This window comes from Pelodiscus sinensis, chromosome 5 (genome assembly GCF_052426305.1).
Source record: "Pelodiscus sinensis isolate ZL-2025 chromosome 5, ASM5242630v1, whole genome shotgun sequence".
NCBI classification, from domain to species: Eukaryota; Metazoa; Chordata; order Testudines; family Trionychidae; genus Pelodiscus; species Pelodiscus sinensis.
Window position 1 is genome coordinate 3,037,528 of NC_143056.1, and position 13,712 is coordinate 3,051,239.

A 13,712-nucleotide genomic window follows, 5' to 3' on the forward strand; every position below is an offset into this window, starting at 1 on the left:
AGATAATAAGGTGATAGGTAACAGCCAGCATGGTTTTGTAAAGAACAAATCACGTCAAACCAAACTGGTAGCTTTCTTTGATAGGATAACGAGTTTTGTGGATAGGCAAGAAGCGATGGACATGAAATACATAGACTTTAGTAAAGCATTTTATATGGTCTCACATAACCTTCTTATCAGTAAACTAGGGAAATACAACCAAGATGGGGCAACTATGAGGTAGGTGCATAACTGGCTGGATAGTAACTACTGGCTGAGAAAGGGTAACTGTTCACAGTCATAGTGGAAGGTCATAACAAGTGGGGCTCCGCAAAGGTCTGTTTTGGAACTGGTTCTGTTCAATATCTTCATCAACAATTTACATGATGGCATAGACAGTATGCTTTTTAAGTTTGCAGATGATACCAAACTGCGAGGGGCTGCAAGTGCTTTGGAGCACAGGGTCATAATTCAAAATGATCTGGACAAACTAGAGAAATGGTCTGAGGTAAACAGGATGAAGTTTAATAAGGACAAATGCAAAGTACTCAACTTAAGAAGGATCAATCAGCTTCAAACATACAGAATGCGAAACAATTGTCTAGGAAGGAGTACTGCAAAAAGATCTAAGGGTCATAGTGCACCACAAGCTAAGTATGAGTCAACAGTATGAGACTGTTGCAAAAAAATGCAAACATGATTTTGGGATGCATTAACAGGACTGTTGTAAGCAAGACATGAGAAGTAATTGTTCTGCTCTACTCTGCGCTTATTAGGCCTCAGTTGAAGTATTGTGTTCAGTACTGGGCACCACATTTCAAGAAAGATGTGGAGAAATTGGAGAAGGTCCAGAGAAGAGCAATAAGAATGATTAAAGGTGTAGAAAGCATGAGCTATGAGGAAAGACTGAAAGAATTGGGCTTGTTTAGTTTACAAAAGAGAAGACTGAGGGGGACATGATAGTGGTTTTCAAGCATCTAAAAGGGAGTTACAAGGAGGAGGAAGAGAAATTGTTCTCCTTGGCCTCTGAGGACAGGACAAGAAGCAATGGGTTTAAATTGCAGCAAGGGAGGTTTAGGTTGGACATTAGGAAAAACTTCCTACCTGTCAGGGTGGTTAAACACTGGAATAAATTGCCCAGGGAGGTTGTGGAATCTCCATCACTGGAGATATTTAAGAACAGGTTAGACAGACTTCTATCAGGGATGATCTAGATCAGGGTTTCCCAACCTATGGGTCGGGACCCAAATATCGGTCACCATTACATTTCAAAAGGGTTGCCAAATGTCTTCCCAGGTGACTCTGCCCTCCCTCCTCCCCCCGTTTTTGAACTGCCTTGGGTCACCAGCTCTTCCTGAATTGTCAAAATGGGTCCCCATCTGGAAAAGGTTGGGAACCGCTGATCTAGACAGTGCTTGGTCCTGCCGTGAGGGCAGGGGACTGGACTTGACGGCCTCTTGAGGTCTGTTCCAGTCCTAGTGGTTTATGATTTATTGGTTTCCATTACAGTTACACATCTGCTCCCCAGGAGCTAGCGGTGTCTCCGCACTGCGGGCTCTGCAGTATAACGGTTATATTGCACAACGCACAGCGCAGCCAGCTCCTGGCTGTCAGCCCCATTCCTGCACAGCTGACTGCGCTGTGGGCTCTGCAGTTTAAAGATTATACATAAGCTTTATAATGCAGGGCCAGCAGTGTGTGTAACCACTAGGAGTTTTAATAGTTACAATGTTACATTTTTAAAGGATTTTTTTACAGCCCTAATCCCTGCATGCCACAATGAGGTCACGATCCTGAAAGCAAATTCACCTTATTTACACAAGTGAAACTACTCTTGCAAGTATGGCAAGAAGGAGTCAAACTCCCAAAATGTCAGCAACCATGTAAGCTGTTCTAGGTCACTGAGAACATGCTGCACTCATTACATCTCCCTCCAAGTTTTTGTATCAGGGCAAGATATTACCCTCTCAACTGCATAAGGACATATTCTGACCCCTGAAGTCAATGGGAGTCCTCAAGTCATTACAGAGGCAGAATTGAGCCATTAAGGCAGTAGTCCCATTTAAAAATGCAACCGCCCTTCTTGCTCACAAAAATGGGGCAGCAGGCCTACCTGGGAACAGGGCTCTTCCTAGAAAACAAATCTGCTTGGATTTCAGTTCAGAGCACCTGACAGACAGAATCTAAAGCACTAAATAAATATGGAACAAAGTCAATAGAAAAAGCAACTGTTTTACTCAATCCAAATCATTCAGCGACATGAGTTTTTACTTTGGATAAGATCCAGCCAAAATAAAATACTCCCTTCGTGCAATAAAGAATTCTATACGAGAGGCTCTAGTTGTTTCAAAAAGGACACTAACTTCTGTTCTTAACTTAGTTTTTTGTGGGTTTCTAGACACCATGATTTCTCTGTCTGGTTTTAATGAAGCATACATGAGGAGGAAAAGGCCTGCTGTGTGTGTGGGGGGGAGGGGGGGGAGGAGAGAGAGAGGGGGAGAGCCCTCCCCATATTCAACCCAGGGAGTGGTTGCACCTCTGTCCCTTCAAAACCAGAGCAGTCCTATGTGCCAGCCTACACCACCCAAAGTGGGGAGTCAGGTCCAGCTCTGTGGGGAATAAGAGTTGCCATGCCCAGAATAACCCATAAAACTAAAAGTTGATGATCTAGTGCAGGCTGCTTACCTTGCTGCACTTCACCCAGTTTGGAAAATGAAGCAGATTGGTGACCCCCCCTTTTTTTTTTCCGGTTGTCATATACTGTCAACACCAAGCCTCGTGTGTTCAGATTCACTGGCTGGTAGCAGAAATTTTGAACAACCAACCTGTTTCCATTCCTATTTACAGCAGATAACCAATCTGTCTCTTCGTTACGTTTGTATTCTCGCTCTCTTTCACACCACCTATCTTTTGGAGATAAAACTAGGGGACAACGTTGCTTTAATTATCACAAAAGTCAACCAGCTATCAAGATGTATTAAAAAGTTTTAATGGTTTTTGCTATAGGCTCACATTTACTAGATCATCTTTCCAATTTACAATTACTTCAGGAGGAAAATGTATTTAGTAGCTTGCAAACATGGCCATTCTTACCTTTGCATTGGCTTTTAGTTTTTCCTTCACTTTTCTCTGCTGTATGCTCTCTGCTATTTGGAAAGCTGGAAATGGTTTTCTTTTTGGATCGTTCATTACTACATACCTTGTAAAATAAGAAAATAAATGTATTTGCCAGAAATTAAACATGTCAGCTATAGTAAAACCAGTACTTAAGCATAAATTCTTTGTGTTGCATTCTGAGATGGCGGGCTGAGGGGTTGGTAAAAAGCTATATGGCACTGTATTTTGCAAATAGTGACGTTTGTACAAATTTCACATGGGACACCAGACAGCAAGACCAAAATAGTGGGTCAGGTTTCCTTTAATTTACAGGATGACTTCAACTAAGAAAGTAAGTCTCAAACTGAGGTTCGTGGAGCTCTCCATATCACAATGGTAAACCAGCAATGCATCAAACAATGATACCAGCTAGCTGTTTATAGCGAAGTCCAGTCCTCTTAAGGTTCCCAGAGACACTTGAATGCAACCATGATCAAAGTTTGCCTAGTGCAGGGGTGGCCAACCCACAGCTCTTTGCTCAAAGAAATGCAGCTCTTGCTAGTTCTGAGCCGCTTGCCGCTAGTTCTGAACTGCTCACAGCCAGCTACTCTGCGCACGCGCCCCAGCGCCTGGGAGGAGAAGCACATGGTGGCAGCTTCAGTGAGACCCAGGCATTGAGTTTGGGGGGAGGGGGGGAACGACTGGAGATGCCTGGCTCTGGAGGAGGCGGGGTGCATTGGGTTAGAGCAGGGGAGCTGGGGGGTGCCTGGCTCTGCAAGAAGAGGAGGAGGATTGGGTTAGAGCAGGGGGACTGAAGCACCTTAAACTCAAAGTCTTCATGGGTGCAGAATAAGGCAGCCAACACAGATGACATATTTAAATTCCAGGGCAAAAAAAGAATCAGCATGTCCCTGGTTTACACTGAAGCAAAATGCAGGACAATGTAGCACTTTAAAGACTAACAAGATGGTTTATTAGATGATGAGCCTTCGTGGGCCAGACCCACTTCCTCAGATCAAATAGTGGAAGAAAATAGTCACAACCATATATACCAAAGGATACAATTAAAAAAAATGAACACATATGAAAAGGACAAATCACATTTCAGAACAGGAGGGGGATGCGGGGGGGGGGGGAGGAAAGAAGGTAAGTGTCTGTGAATTGATATTAGAGGTGGGGAGAGTGGGATGTCTGTGAGCTAATGGTATTAGAGGTGATAATTGGGGAAGCTATCTTGGTAATGGGTAAGATAGTTTGAGTGTTTGTTCATTCCTTCCCGGAGAGTGTCGAATTTTAACATGAATGACAGTTCAGAGGATTCCCTTTCAAGTGCAGATGTAAAAGGTCTTTGTAGCAGAATGCAGGTGGTTAAGTCATTGAGAGTGTGTCCTTTCTGGTTAAAATGGCAAGAAACTGATTTTTCTTTGTGATCTTGTCTGATATCTGTTTTGTGGGCATTAATCCTTTGGCGAAGTGTCTGAGATGTTTGTCCAATGTACATAGCAGACGGACACTTTCGGCACATGATAGCATAGATTATATTTCTGGATGCGCAGGAATATGTGTTCTTGATCTTATAACTCACTTGGTTAGGTCCAATAATGGTATCAGCAGAGTGAATATGTGGACAAAGCTGGCAACGGGGTTTGTTGCAAGGGAAGGTACCAGGGTTGGTATTAGTGTGGTATGTCCTGTGGTTGTTGGTAAGAATCATCTTGAGGTTAGGTGGTTGTCTATAGGAGACTATGGGTCTGTCTCCCAGAGCCTCTTGGAGTATGGTATCCTGTTCCAGTATAGGTTGTAGTTTATTGATAATGTGTTGGACAGGTTTAAGTGGGGGGTTGTAGGTGATGACAAGTGGTGTTCTATTGTCCTATAGACAACCACCTAACCTCAAGATGATTCTTACCAACAACCACAGGACATACCACACTAATACCAACCCTGGTACCTTCCCTTCCAACAAACCCCGTTGCCAGCTTCCCCAGTTATCACCTCTAATACCATTAGCTCACAGACGTCCCACTCTCCCCACCTCTAATATCAATTCACAGACACTTACCTTCCTTCCTTCCTTCCTCCCCCCTCCCCCCCCCCGCATCTCCCAGCTACCCCAGATCTGAGTGTCTTCCTTATTGTTTTGAACCTCTCATATTTTCAGTGTGGGACAGACCTGAATTTCCAGAACTATAAAAAAGCCACAATCTTCATAAGTTAAAAAAAAAAGAGGAAACCATACCAGAAATCAACAAGCTGGAGTGAAATGGGCACTTCAAATTGTGCTAATTTACTTCTCAGTACAGTTTAATTTTAAAAAGCTCACAGGACTTAATAGGGCAGTAGTGTTAAATTTTAAATACAAGGTGGAGATGCTTTTTTTAGTGTGAGACTATTACTGTATTTTAAAGGTTTTTGTTTTTTTTAAATTTGATGTCTTTTCCTTGTCAAGTTCTCTGAAGATCTATGGACTGGCCATGAATTATTTAAATGACTAGAGACTTTTTTATTTTTTTTTGTCTAAAATGTCCTGCAATGTTATTTTTATCACTACATTTTATATCACTATAGATAGATATATAAATATAAATATATAATACGTGGTTCTTTGCACTCTATCCACAACTATTTTGGCTCTTCGTCCCAAACTTGTTGGCCACCCTGTCCCAGTGTTAGAATTAGCTGACGGTTGCTAACACAAAGTGCAAAGGAACATCAGACTAGAAAGAGCCCTAATTAACTTGCCCAGATAATATAAGGAGTTTGTGATCAGGGACTTTAACCCACAACTCTTGCGTTCCAAGCTAGAATGCTAACCACTGAGCCATCCTTATGCTGAAGAAAGGATCCTCGCAAAGTAGTCCACAATTTAAATAAAGGTAAAAAACTACTGAATTAAGAATTCGTGGTGTACAAAAGTCACCTTTGATAGTTTTGAAATTATTATACAATAATGATAGAATGATGATAAAGTAATAAGATGCAGAAAAGTCTTACCAAACTCAAGTAGTTTTTTCCACCCTCTTCCATAGTAACATTTAGTTTATTATCAACAAATTCTCGTTCTCCACACCAGTAATTCAGTGGTGGTTTAATGCGCCGACCGCTACGGCTATAACTTGCATCTGGATCATTTTGCACAGGATGGCATTTGGGTGTTAGATCTATACACACACACAAAATCCTATTAGAAGCAGGATAGTTCTGGATTTTTTACACATCACAATGATTGTATTTTAAAAGTAATCTTAAGTATTATTAGAGGCATAAATCAAAATGCAGTCAAGTTCAGAATATCACATTTACATAAAACCACTCTCTGGGGGTAGGCAGTCCCAGCTCTTCCCCCAGCCACGGTGGATGGCCGAGGCAGCGCCAGCCCCGGTCTCCACACCCTCCACTCTCCGGCTGCCTGGGAGGGTCAGGGCTATGTCAGCCACTGCTCTCCCCCTGGCCACCAGACCAGGGCTGTGGTGTGGCAGTCCTGGCTCACCCAAGCACCAGAGAGGAAGGAAGGGGGAGGCCACTCAGCAGAGGGGTGGCAGGAAATGTTTTTTTACACAGAGATAAAATACAGCACAACAGCAGGGGGAACCCACGATCACCTTCAACAGAGAGGGGCCCTGTTCTCTGAGCCCCGTCTTGAGTGTCCCTGCTTCCCCCAGAGCCCTGTGTACCCCACTTCCTGTGTGTTGCTGTTCTCTGCTCCCCCTTATGCTGCGTGTCCCTTTGCCACCATGCCTATGATGAGGAGCCCCATTCCATTACCCTCGCTCGGAGGGACCTCGCTCTCCGTCCCTGGCTTGGGGAGGGGAGCCCAGGCAGGAGTCCCCCAGCACAGAGCAGCCCTTCCCTCCAGCACAGAGGGGGCAGGCTCGGTGTCTGTCCCAGACGGGCCGGGCCAGGCCGTGGCAGCGGCTCAATGTTTCAACGCTCGGCAGGAGGCCACAGAGCAAGCCCTGCTGCCGTGGCGCTGAGTGGGGCATGGCTGCTGGGCAGCCTGTTGCCATCCCTGCTCTGCAGCATGATCCTGGCTGATTTTGGGGCACAGGTGGATCGCTCACCCTGCTCTGCCTTGAACGCAGATGTACAGGGCCAGGGCAAGCGCTCGCGGGGGGGCAGTGGTACTGAAGTGGTACTGCGGGCGGACATGCTGGTAGAGCCCTACTGCCCATGGAGAGGGGCTGCCTTGGTGCAGGGCTGGAGGGCCAGAAGTGCAGGAATGGCCGGGAGTAGGACCCACTGGTTTCTGAGGGCAGAGGGGGCAGCAGGACACAGTGACGTGCTGACACCACTCTGGCGCACAGCAGGAAGTTGTTTTATATCGAGAGATAAAAAGAGAAGGGCCAGACCAGGTCAGACCAAAGGTCCATCTAGCCCAGTATCCTGTCTTCTAACAGTGGCCAATGTCAGGTGTGCCAGAGGGAATGAACAGGACAGGTAGTCACCAAGTGATCCTTGCCATCACCCATTTCCAGTTTCTGCAATCAGAGGCAGTGGTCACCAACCAGTCTATCGGGATCGACTGGTCCATCTTGGCGCCTCTGACGGGGGATCCTGACAGGTTTGGCCAAGAGGCTATCAAATGCCGGCACTTCAGCTGCCCTTCCCCGCACTGCTGCTCCTCCTGCCCTTTGCCTTGGAGCTGTTCCCTGCTTCTACTTGCTGTGCAGGGCAGGGAAGAGAAGGGAGAGGAGGGGCGCTGACGCCAAGGTGCCTCCTCTCCCACCCTGTATCCTATCTCCACAGAATGGAGGGGGGCACAACAGGGCCTGGGAGGGAGGGAGTTTGCTGGCTGCTTTTGAGAGTGGTGCAGGGCCAGGGCAGGGTGAGCCTGCCTTAGCCCCACAGCACTACCTGTGGTAAGCAGTGTCCAGATAGAGCCTGCATCCTGCCCCCCGTCCCAGTCATAAACCCGTCCTCCACCCCAAGGCCCTGCCCTAGCCCTGTGCCCCCCCAGACCCAAACTCCCTTACAGAGCCTGTACCCTGAACCCCCAACTCCCTGACCCAGGCTCAGCTCAGAGACCCTCACACTCCAAATTCCTTAACCCAAGACCAGAGCCTGCACCCCAGCCCTCTGCCCCTGCCTGATGAAAGAGAGGAAGGATGGGGGAGGGAGGAAGGATGGAGCGAGCAGAGGCGGGGCCTTGGAGAAGGGGCACAAAGGAGGCGGGGCAAGGGTATTTGGCTTTGAGGTAAATCCTGGATTGCACTTAAATTCAAAGAGAGTGATCTCCTGCTTGAAAAGATTGGAGATCACTGGCATTCCTGCCCATCCTGGCTAATAGCTGTTGATGGATCTCTCCTCCATGAACCTGTCAGTTCTTTTTTGAACCATGCTACAGTCTCGACCTTCACATCCTCTGGCAAACATGCTCAAAGAGTTCCACAGGTTGACTATGCATTGGTAGAAGAAATGTCTCCCTTGGTGTTTTTTTAAACCTGCTGCCTATTCATTTCATTTTGTGGCCCCTAGCTCTTGTGTTCTGAGAAGGAGTAACACTTCTTTCTTTACTTTCTCCATAGTAGTCATGCTTTTATAGACCTCTATTATACCCCATCATCATTCATCACTTTTCCATGCTGAAAATGCAGGTTTTATTAATCTCTTCTTCTATGGATGTTCTTTTTATACCCTTAATAATTGTTGGTGCCTTTTTCTGAATCTTTTCCAATTCAATACATTACCCAAATTTTACTTATGTATCTCCAAATGTTAGTGCTTACATGACTATTCGATAGCCCCCAGGGGTGCAGAAGAGTGCCTGCCTGCCACCCTGCAGCCTCTGATACAGAGGCAGCAGTGTGGGGTGGAGGTAGTCCCTGTCCACAGGGGGCCTTAGCTCCCCACGGACAGGGGCTGCACTAGCATCCCACAGAGCAGCCTCCCCTGCCCTGCTACTTCTGACTGGGGGGAGGGGGCAGGCGGAGCTGGTGCTCATGGGGATGCAGCAAGGGGAGCGTCAGGCAGCTCTGCAGACAGAGGTTCAGCAGCACTGACGGAAGGGGCAGGTGGCTCCACAGGAGCTGATATGTGTGGGGTGCCGGCTTGAAAGCCAGCTCCCACTTGCCCCACCACCCCCTCCTTGCAGCTGCCTCTCTATCAGAGGCAGCAGCATGGGGGTGGCAGTTGACTCTGCGAGATGCAGTGCTTGCGAGGAGCCAACTTAAAAGCCAGCTCCTCACAGGCACCGGCTCCCACTCCCCACCCTTTGTTCCTTTTGATACAGTGGCGGGGGGGGCACAAGTGTATGTGGTCAACGGGATTAATCGATAAGTCTAGGCTTATCGGATCATCATGTAGTCAACTACACACTGACATCCCTAATTTGCATGTAGTATCTGTGAATGTACCACGAATTGAAATAGATATAATATAACATTTTCTGTCATCTATTTCTGTCTTAATGATTCCCAACATTGTTAGCTTTTTTGACTGCTGCTGCACACTCAGTGGATGTTTTCAGGGAGCTATCTACAATGACTCTAAGATTTCTTTCTTGAGTGGTTACACAAGTGGATCACAGATGTTGCCAGACCAGAGTCCCAGATTTCGGAGGTTCAATCCGTACTAACAATTTTGACCAAAAATACCAAGAAGAGTACTCACATCTGTTCTCATTATTTAGTGCGACTTCATAAGTGGTGTTTTGTGTTATGGGTTGTTTTTTTAAGTCTCCCATTAACTCTTCTTCTACTTCCACCGCATCCATAGAACTGATTTTTTCATTGCCAGCCTCATCAGTATCTTGTTCTTTGCTAATGTTTTGAAGTTTAAGAAAAAAATAGGAAAACAAAATTTGTCAGTGTTTAATATTGTTTAGCTGAAGAACATGGTGAAACACTATTTTATACAAAACACAGTAAACTCACAAATTAAAAAGCTTTGTATGCTGTTCTTCCCTTGTCCCCACAATCTGACACTACTGGATAAATCCAGCTGCACTGATGCAAACCCCTACTCTAAATAAACTACAACAGACTCCAAGCCAGTGAAAACGAGTATCCTGATGGCACCACTGCAGCTAACTCAGTGTAGCTACACTTGTCTCTCTGGCTAGGTCTACACAGCAACGTTGTCGGAACAACTGACTTTATTCTGAGTGTGTCTACACTTATAAGCCTTTATTTCAAAATAATGTCAAGCTGGAGGACTTCTTACTCCGACTCATGGTAACTCTCATTTCATGAGGAGTAAGGGAAATTGAAGGAAGAGTGTTCTTCCTTCGCCTTCCTGCTGTGTATACAGTGCCAAAAGCTGACTTAAGCTATGCAATTGACGTAGATGAAGTAGCGAAGCTTAATTTGATTTGAGCCCTTCTGTGTAGATGTACCCTCTCTCTCATACTCTTCCATGCACAGTAGACAAAGTCTCCTAACCTCTATTTTACATCTACTATATTGGCTACTAAGAATTTGCTTAGAACATAGCCTAGACTAACAGCTACTAAACTGCGGTTGCAGGGATGTTAGTGTATAGTCATTTAAACAATTAACCAATAAGACAGGATTAACCCATAAGCCCAAACAACTGCATGAACACACCCCCCTTGCCGCCTCTGTGTCTTTTAAGCCAGCTCCCCGCATGTGCCTGTTCCCACAGAGCTGTCTGCCCCTTCTGCTCCCTCTCAGAGGCTGCAGCATCCGGGGGGAAAAGCTGGGGCTTGAGGGGAAGCAAACTTCTTAAAAGCAGCTTCCCATGAGCACCAGATCCTGCAGAGCCACCTTCACTCTCCACCCTGTGCTGCTACTCTGATAGAGAGGCAGCAACAGCGTGGAGAGTTGGGAGGCAGGCAGGGACTAGAACATGCGGGAAGCCGGCTTTCAAGCCAGCTCTCCGGACGTATCAGCTCCTGTGGAGCCGCCTGCCTTCCATCCCCATGCTGCTGTCTCACTATCAAAGGAAGCAGCATGGGGGTGAGGGGAAAGAGCAGGTAAGAGCTGATACATGCAGGGAATCAGCTTTTAAGCTGGCTTTCTGCATGTCCCGAGCGCCAGCTGGAGGGGCAGGTGGGAGCACCACCTCCGCCCCCCATCCTGCCTCTGTATCTGAGGTAGCAGCACAGGAGGGAGGGGAAGGGTAGGTGGGAGCCGGTATACGTGGTGAGATGGCTTCCCAGACGTCCGCTCCTGTGGAGCTGCCTGCCCCCTGCGCTGCTGCCTCTATCAGCAGCCATGGGGGAGGGGCAGCAGATGGGAAAGTTTAAAAGCGAGAGCATTGGCCCCCCCTTTGCCCCACCCCAGCATAAGCACACGTAACTGCTAAAAATTCAAGAATATGACAGTTAACATCCCTACACAATTGTATTGCATAGTTCTTAAAAACAAGTATTCACTCTACACTATGAAGTTAGCACTGAAAAAATAAAGGCCTTCTAAAATTTACCTCTTTAGTTCCTCAAGAAAATTCTCAATATATTGTTTCCATAGTTTTGGAAATCCACATTTAAACCTATTGATGAATTTGCATGGAAATCCTGTTTGAAACAAAGGAGAGTGTTAATAATGCCTAAAATATTAATACCTTCTCCAGCATTTCTCCCCCTTTCACAGTAAGAAATGCAATACAGGATCATCTTCATTTTCTAAAACAGTGTTTCCCATGGAACCCTGGGGTTCCGCGAAGAGCCAGCATTCCCCCACCCCTCTGAAAGAGAGGGAGCCGGCTAGCTTGTTTTCTGTTCCTCCCTGGTGACGCAGAGGCATAGGAAGGCAGGAGCAGGGGGAACAGTTGCTCCTGGCCGGCATACTAGGGAGGTGCCGGACAGGGGTGACCCCACGTGACCCACAGCAGGGAGAGAAGCACTTCCCCTCCCCAAAGGAGCCGGCGCGCGCTGCCTGAACAGCTGGGGTTGTGGCACCCAGCAACTTAGTTCCGCGGCCTTTCTGCACCGTGCGGGGGGGAGGAAGGGGAGGGGAGGTCAGGAGACCCGGGTCTACACAGCTCCGACTGCGCAGGCAGCGCTCTCTGCCCTGGGACTCCTCCCTCCCCGCCCCCCGCCCACGCAGGACAGCATCACGGAAGTAAGTTGATGGAGTGCAAGAGCCCCTGCTGCTCAGGCAGTGCGCACGCCAACGGTTTGGAGAGGGGAAGTGCAATCACAGGACTGCCAGGTACTGATCCCAGCTGCCCGTCACCTGCCCAGACCCCCCCCATGAGTACCCTGTCCCCACCAGCACTGTCCCCAGCACCCAGAAGCACCCTGTCCCCAGTGCCAGCATCCTGCCGCCCACCCCAGGACCCTGGCCCTGGTCCCAGCACCCTGCCACTCACCCCAGCAGCACCCTGGCCCTAGCCGTAGCACTATGCCATCCACCCTAGCACCTAGCACCACCCTGTCCCTGACCCCAGCACCCTGCCACCCACTGCAGCACCCAGCACCACCCTGTCCCCAGTCCCCTGCTACCCATCCTAGCACCCAGCAGCACCCTGTCCCCTGCCTGCACCAGCACAGTTCGGACCACATTAGTGAGGCTTGGGGGGTTTTGGAGGGTTGTTGGGGGGTTTTTTTTGCATCTCACTTGTGTGGCCCCAACTGACTTTTCTGTGGGTCAGTGACCCTTGACTCAAAACAGGTTCCTCGCCCCTCTCATAAATAAAGACAATGTTAAAACCTTTTGAGTTTTTAAATAAAATATGTCAAATGAAGCCTGGCCAACATGCCCCCAATTGGGGCCAAACCCCCATCTCACTGCAGCATCATAACACTCCTGCACCACCTGACCCCAAATCTGAGCCTATCATACACTGGAACCCCGTCCTGAGCCTCTTACATCCCCACACTCCTGCCTTCCCACATCCTCAGTCTTCTGTCACAGCACTCCTGCACCATCCACACATGGCAAATCTGTGTCCTGAGCCCATCATACTCACAACCTTCTTGCCCTAAGCCCTTCATATATCCAACCCAAACTCCTGCACCCTCACATCCACAAGCCTGTGACTTGCTCGGCACCCCAACCTTCCACCTGAGCCCCACACTCCCCAGCCTGGAGCCTCCTCCCTGAGCCAGCGTCCCCTTCTCCTGCATCCAAATTCCCTCCCAGAGCTTGCACTTCTCACGCCTTCCCACACCCAAATCCCTCATTCCCGCCCCAGAGCCCGCACCTCCTGTCTCAACCCAGTGAGAGTATATAAGGGCTGGGGATAGCAAGTGATGGAGAGGAGGGGAACAGAGAGGGGTGAGGTCTTTGGAAGGAATGTGATTTTCATGCATTGGTGGGTCCCCCTCTTTTTTTTTTCTTGACAAACCTTGGGGTTCCTTGAAATTCTGAAAAGGGTTCGATGGCCAAATAAATTGGGAAACACTGTTCTAAAAAGTCTAAGAAAACTACTTAAATCTATTAAATTGTTGCAATTTTAAGGAAGCTGGCTCCTCCAACTTAAGATGATTGCATTTGCAGACCTTTAAAAGGAGTCAAACTAATTTTAAAAGGCAACCAACATTCTCTTCACTACTCTGCAGGTGTGGTGACTGCAGACCTAAGTCATTAAATTCTGGGCTTTGGGAATCAAAGACCCAGAATTTCCCAACTGCTCTTCCATCCCCTATGCCTGGCTGGCTGTCACTCCACGTTTGGAAATTATGGGTAAGCCTGCAAGCTGACCTCCAGTTCACTCAGTGTTTAAAGAAGCCA

The 13,712-nt window shown here is 47.7% G+C and overlaps 1 protein-coding gene across 3 annotated transcripts in view; it reads right to left on the reverse strand.

Annotated features, from left to right (window-relative positions):
* Positions 1 to 13,712, reverse strand: part of MIS18BP1 (MIS18 binding protein 1) — a 64,900-nt gene that overhangs the window by 22,284 nt on the left and 28,904 nt on the right. For all 3 annotated transcript variants that reach the window (XM_075926124.1, XM_014572324.4, XM_075926125.2), the window contains exons 7-10: positions 11,461 to 11,551; positions 9,685 to 9,833; positions 6,070 to 6,236; positions 3,073 to 3,178 (exon numbers count right to left, since the gene is read on the reverse strand). In XM_075926124.1, the coding sequence (XP_075782239.1) occupies positions 3,073 to 3,178; positions 6,070 to 6,236; positions 9,685 to 9,833; positions 11,461 to 11,551 (513 nt within the window). The remainder of the gene's footprint in view (positions 1 to 3,072; positions 3,179 to 6,069; positions 6,237 to 9,684; positions 9,834 to 11,460; positions 11,552 to 13,712) is intronic.